We start from the raw sequence: 6,547 nt of genomic DNA, 5'->3' as shown, positions 1-6,547 counted from the left end.
CACGCTCCTCTTCCGGTCGTCCAGCTACCGCACGGCCCTTAACCCCCCCCTTCGAGGTTTTGGCTTAATTATTACAAGTGTAAGGAAGTTGTGAAGCCTCGTCCAGTTTTACGGTCTTGTGTTAACAGCTGATCTCTATGTAAGAGCTGGTCGGCTGGTGCGACCAAGCTAAGTTCAAATTGACAAACAGCTGGTGCAGCTGGATGGGCTCCACTACGGGTCAGTGCTGAGTCCGACTAGTTTCAAACTGAATGACCACAGGTTCACTAAACACCTGTTACAAATGTCTCTCCCAGTGTCTGCGGTCAGACTGGCGGGGTTTGGTGCAGTCAGATGGCGGTTGCCACGGTGATCAGCGGCTCCACTGACAGGACGCTTCGTGTGTGGGACGCCGAGAGCGGAGAGTGTGTCCACACGCTGTATGGGCACACCTCCACTGTGCGCTGCATGCATCTCCACGGCAACCGGTAACAATCTCTCACTCTCTCTCTCTCTCACACACTCACACACACACACACACACACACACAGAGTTCCTGAACACCTAACATTCTGCTGCATTAATCTCCATGACAAACACAACAGCTTACACACACACAATTTATACACTCATGTTCTCTGCCCACTACCTGTCTCCATGGTAACCAGCATAACTAATAAGCAGTGGTTTATTCAGACACATCCATACTACACATAAGCACACAAACACACTAGAACAGGGCAAAAAGAATAAATTCACTCACACATGAACACACCTGTGGACCAGACACACACAGTCTGCACATCGACACAAACACAGACTCACTGAACACATGGACACACATGCTTTGTACACACCCATTTACATAGTAAACTCACACATACATTTACATGGCAAATACAAACGGACATAATGAAACAGGGTGAACACAGCATGACAACACACACACACACACACACACACGACAGCTTCATGTGACGGGCGCAGAGTTGATCTGACCTGATTGGCTGACGGTGCAGGGATGTAATGCCTCTCTCTCTCACTCTCAGGGTGGTATCCGGTTCTCGTGACACCACGCTGCGGGTGTGGGATGTGACGACCGGCCGCTGTGAGCACGTGCTGACGGGCCACGTGGCGGCGGTGCGCTGTGTTCAATACGACGGGCGCCGTGTGGTGTCAGGCGGCTATGACTACATGGTGAAGGTGTGGGATCCCGAGACGGAGGTGTGCCTGCACACGCTGCAGGGACACACCAACAGAGTGTACTCGCTGCAGGTAAACACACACGAACAGGGTTCATACATACACTCAGTGGTCAGTTTATTAGGAACACTAAGATCAAACCAAGTCTAATCGACCCGTCCTGCAGCAAAACAAAATCTTTTTTGTTTATTTTACAATAATTTGTCACAACAGAAATTCATTGCATTAAAGAAGATACCATGTCGTGGGGTTTTATTTGCCTCCTGACCTTGTTGAGGATGTTTCTCATCAGCAGTTTGTTCTGACATTTACTGAATAATGCAAAATGCAGATTTTTACCTTTTGCTCCCGATTTGCAGTTTGATGGCGCCTTCGTGGTGAGCGGCTCGTTGGACACTTCAATCAGAGTCTGGGACGCTGAGACAGGTACAGACACCGATCAGTCTCCATAAATTCATTTTATTTAACATCTTTAAACTGTTAAAGGTGGTTTTGTCATGGAAGACGTTTCTAATATTTTGTCCACCCTGTTTATATCAGAGTGAGAATAAATAGAATTTTTGTTGAATGATATTATGTAAATCTGTGCAGTAGCACAAAAATAGATTCATTCCTTATTTATTTCATTTATTTATTACAAACATATTTCAAATTACAACAGAACCAGATTTCATTTGTTTTATTTAAACTATGGAAAAAAGAGACAACCTATTTATAAATATTAGGGCTGGGCAAGGTAACGCGTTATTTTCGCATTAACGCAATACTTCATTAATGCCAAAAATTATTTTATCGTGCATTAACGCAGTTTATTTTTATTATTATTATTTTGAAAGTCCGTTGCTCACTGGCTCTGAGTACACATACTGACAAACCATGGGTCACAGGAGGGACGGGGTGTTGATCAGTACTGGATTGAGATGGGCGTCATGACGCGTCTCAACCAATAAGAGCATTTGAGGCGGGTCTAAGACCCTGCAGCGCTCAGTTGAACTGGTCCAACTGGGCGACTTTCTCGCTAAATCTGGCGACTTACCAAGTCCTCTTGGCGACTTTTTTGTCAAAAGCGACTAGCGACAAATTTAGCGACTTTTTCTGGTGTTTTGGAGGCTGACGTGAAAGCACGTATCACTCTGCGTTTACTGTCCCCAATGAGCAGCAGGTGCTGCTGTGAGCCCCTCCCCCGTCCCAAAGCTCCCACAGTAGCCTGACGCAGCAGTTCCAGCTGCAGTCAGAGGAGACCCACACCGCCCCGCGTCCAGACTGCTAATGAATCGCGCAAGCGCAAAGCCGCCGCTGAGCCGGATAAAGGAAGCGGGTGAATTGATTAAATTTGATATTCTAACATTTACCAATACAGGACAAAATTGACTTATGTAATAAAAAACAAGCAAACCAAGAATCAACAGAATAAAGTTCGTTTGTAGTACTAAACATATTTAGGGTGTTTTTACTCACTTTTTGTGTCTCCCATGACGTCATTCCTCTCCCCTACAGCGTCCATTACAATTACATGCAAATAAATTATTATGCAAATTAGGCGATGACGTCATTTAGAGACTTCTAGCGACTTTAGGACAGCCAATAGCTACTTTCCTTACTGAGGAGTTGGCAACATTGAGAAAGGTAAAGGACTCTTATGTGGACTTTTTCAATTTAAATCTCTTAGAACCAAAGTTCCAATCTGATAGAACCAAAGTCATGTGTATCCAGTGCAAAGCTGAATTTTGTCATCACCAGAGTACTTCGAGTCAGAAGTATCACTTAAATGCAATACAGACCGTTGATGCCAGCAAATCACCCGCCCAAACAAATAGCGGAGGGAGGGTTTGGCAGACCCCCTGATGTAGCGTGAGGGAGAAGTTATAGATAAACAAAAGCCAGACAAGCTAACAAATGCTATAGCTAAGTGGATAGCTACAAACTGCAGGCTGATTAGTATTGTGGAAGATGTTGGTCTGAGGAACATTATTAGGATCGCAATGAATGATGGCACGTATGAGCCTTGATTGATGTGATATGAGCTTGATTACATTGTTTGAGATTTTCTGCTACTGTGTAAAGGGAATGCTTCTGTTAAAAAGCACCTTATTTGTTTAAAGTGTTTGCAAACCAAATGTTATTGCACTTTTGTTCATATAGTAGTACTTGTATAATACAAGTGCACAATACACTACTTGAATTCATTATTGAATACTGCTCATATCAATGCAGTTAATCACAGTTAACTCAGACAAATCATGCAGTTAACGCGATTAAGGATTTTAATCGTTGCCCAGCACTAATTTAAACCCTTTAAATCTCTGACTTGCTGTGACTGTGAAAAGTATAATTTATGTAATTTAACGTTACAGACACACAAAGTCTGCACATTGTGGCTTTAAATTGGCTTAACAATCAACCTGAATCAGTTCAGATATTAAAACCTGTTGGTTAGAAATAGCACAGCCTGCTCTGACACTGGCTGTTTCCTGTTCAGGTGGGTGTGTCCACACGTTGACCGGCCACCAGTCGCTGACCAGCGGCATGGAGCTACGTGACAACATCCTGGTGTCCGGGAACGCCGACTCCACGGTCCGAGTGTGGGACATCCGGACGGGACAGTGTCTCCATACCCTGCAAGGTGAGACAGAGACAACACTAGCATCCCCCGAGAGGATGAGTCAGTTACTGTTGGAGCTGTTCTTGAGTGTGATCGGCCCTGTAACTGAAACCACCTCCACCTGAGCCGTTTTTACTTTAGTCTACCTACATTTCCTCTTTTTTCCACCTTCTCCATTTGACCTTCCTTTCTCTGTTGCACCGCTTTGATTTCTCTTCCTTCCACACTCACTCCTACATCGTGGTCACATCTGGACAGAACACCTGGGTAGAGAAGGTACTTGTGTCTCATACATGTAAGATGGGATATGAGCTGCTGTTTCATAGGGTGCCAGTTAACTTTATACAGCTTCGCTCGCCATCCAACTGGCTAGCTAAGGTCATCAAATAAAGGCTGTGCAGTACATGAATATTACAAACCAGGGGAAAGGTTGCCTACCTAGAAACCGTTGACCGGTTTGTTCTGCCTGTCACGTCGTCTTAACGTTTCATTGTACGTTATGTTCTATATGGTCTGATTCTTTGAACACTGAGGATAATAGAGCTGGTTGGTAATTAGTGGTGGTCAAACCCCTGCTCACCCCTCGTGTGGTGACAACAGTATGAAGGCGAGAGTCACTGTCCGTGTGTGCATGACGACCTCCATCTTGGTGCCGACTCAGCACTGAAACAGCCTGCAGTCCTCTGGCAGAAAGAGGGGAAACACGGGAACAGAGGGGTGAAGGAACAAACAGTAGTGTTTTGGATTCACTTGTTAAAGTTGTACCATTAGGGTCACATGGATTCTGATTGCATTCAGTGTGTCTGCACGTGGACATATGTAAACAGGAGTGTCAGTTTAGTTTGTCCTGTTTTTCTTTACTGGGGTGATTGTTTGGATGTTTGATGATTTTAAAGCCTAACCTCAGACTGGAGTTACAGATCAGTTTCACACACCCTACATGCGGTTTCACTTCTCTGTGTGTGTGACAGCGTTCCTGTAAAATAAACAAACTAATTAAATAAAAGTGAGGAAAGAAGGGAAGAAGAAACCGTGAAGGTGAATAGAAACTGAGGAAAAATCAAACCAGACAGCGAGTGTACAGAGAGAGAGCATGGAGAGGAGACGAGGGGTAAACAGGTTATGTGGTGATGATGATGATGATGTGTGTTTCAGGTCCCAACAAGCACCAGTCAGCGGTGACGTGCCTGCAGTTCTGCAGAGGTCTGATCCTGTCGAGCTCCGACGACGGGACGGTCAAACTGTGGGACCTGAGGACTGGAGCCTGGCTGAGGGACGTGGTGGCGCTGCAGAGCCGGGGATCAGGTCAGCAGCCCACACCAGCATTACACCCATGGACATGTAGACAAAGACGCCACATCTGGCTCGTCAGATGTGTCTCTGTGCCGGGCTCTGACCGGTCCAGACAGGAGAAAACACCAGATGTTGGTTTTAGATTTCACAGATGAAAAGTTATTTTACAATAGTTACAAACGTGTTGAATTGCATGTGTCACAATAAGTAATCCTTCATGTAAACTGACATCAGGTGAGTACTGATGGTCCTTCTGTGTTTCCTTATTGTTGTGTGCTTTAATTACACCTGTTACCTGTTAGTTCTGTAGCTGGTGCGTCCCTGGTGGCCCCCATGCAGGGACTACAGATGGATTTGGTTACATCCAATACAGTAAATGAATTGTGCTTTGTCCCCGTCAAAGAAACGGTACAATCCCCAACACTGAGTATTTTAATTCCAAGTCAAGCTAACATCAGTCTCCTGATTTAAACATCACTGAAAATCTGTTTGGAAACATGCTGAGAAACCCCAAAGCGACAACAGAAGGGCTCTTAGCGGGCTACAAAGACTGGGTTAAATGGGGTCATGGAGCTCTGACATAGGTGCTCGACCTCTGCTCCCACCACATGTATTTATTGTGTTAGTTTTATTTTTGGGGCTTTTAACCTTTAAAGACAGTAAATTGTTGAGAGGTGGACAGGAAACAAATGTCAGTGGTCAGACTCCATCTGTCAATGTCATGCACGCAGTGAACAGCCTAGTATATGGTGCGTGCCGTAACCACTCGGCTACGGGCCGCCCCCCCACCACAGTTATTGAGCATTAACATTTGTTTCAGAAGTAAACAAAACTTTTGCAGGTTTTCCACCCCACTGTACACTCACCTGCTGTCACCTGATGCCACGTCTTTCCTCCCCAACAGGTGGTGTGGTATGGCGAATCAGAGCGTCCGAGACTCGGCTGGTGGGCGCCGCCGGCAGCCGGAACGGGACGGAGGAGACCAAACTGCTGGTGCTGGATTTTGACGTGGATGACAAGAAAAAAGAGACGGACTGAGGAGGAACAAGGTTGTGTTTTGACCAAAGTCACGTCTGGATCCAGCCTTTCCATCAGGTATGAATGAATGAATGGATCTGATTGGCTGGCAAAGACAGGTGGACAAAATATCCATTACAGCCTGGAAACCCAGTGTGGCTGACTGATAAAAACAGGTTGAGGAAAAACTTTAAGGACGAGATAAAAACAGCTGGATAACCCACTACGACGACCTCGGCCTGCTGGGAGCTGTGGTGACGAATGTTTGATGCTCCGACGGACAAAATCATTTCTACCACGAGTGAATGTTCGACAGACGGATGTATCTCAACTGAAACTGACTGAGGGAAGAGGTTTGGACGCATTTTAAAAGAGAACAGTTTATAGATGGACAGAGGTTTAAGTGACGATGGTTGAATGGAGGTCGAAGACATTAACTTTTATTGCTGCTGA

General features: G+C 45.4%; 1 protein-coding gene across 1 annotated transcript in view; it reads left to right on the top strand.

Moving 5' to 3' along the window:
• The window catches only part of LOC109951905 (F-box/WD repeat-containing protein 7-like), an 18,561-nt gene extending 12,020 nt beyond the window's left edge, over window positions 1–6,541 (top strand). Inside the window, exons 8-13 of the mRNA XM_020586663.1 lie at window positions 297–467; window positions 1,029–1,254; window positions 1,542–1,608; window positions 3,662–3,805; window positions 4,940–5,089; window positions 5,982–6,541. Of these exons, the coding sequence (XP_020442319.1) occupies window positions 297–467; window positions 1,029–1,254; window positions 1,542–1,608; window positions 3,662–3,805; window positions 4,940–5,089; window positions 5,982–6,115 (892 nt within the window). The 3' untranslated portion in view covers window positions 6,116–6,541. The remainder of the gene's footprint in view (window positions 1–296; window positions 468–1,028; window positions 1,255–1,541; window positions 1,609–3,661; window positions 3,806–4,939; window positions 5,090–5,981) is intronic.
• The last annotated feature ends 6 nt before the right edge of the window (window positions 6,542–6,547 follow it).

This window comes from Monopterus albus, unplaced genomic scaffold (assembly GCF_001952655.1).
Source record: "Monopterus albus unplaced genomic scaffold, M_albus_1.0 scaffold418.1, whole genome shotgun sequence".
Taxonomy (NCBI): Eukaryota; Metazoa; Chordata; class Actinopteri; order Synbranchiformes; family Synbranchidae; genus Monopterus; species Monopterus albus.
The sequence above is the reverse complement of the archived record's forward strand: the minus strand, read 5'-3'. Positions and strand labels throughout refer to the sequence as shown.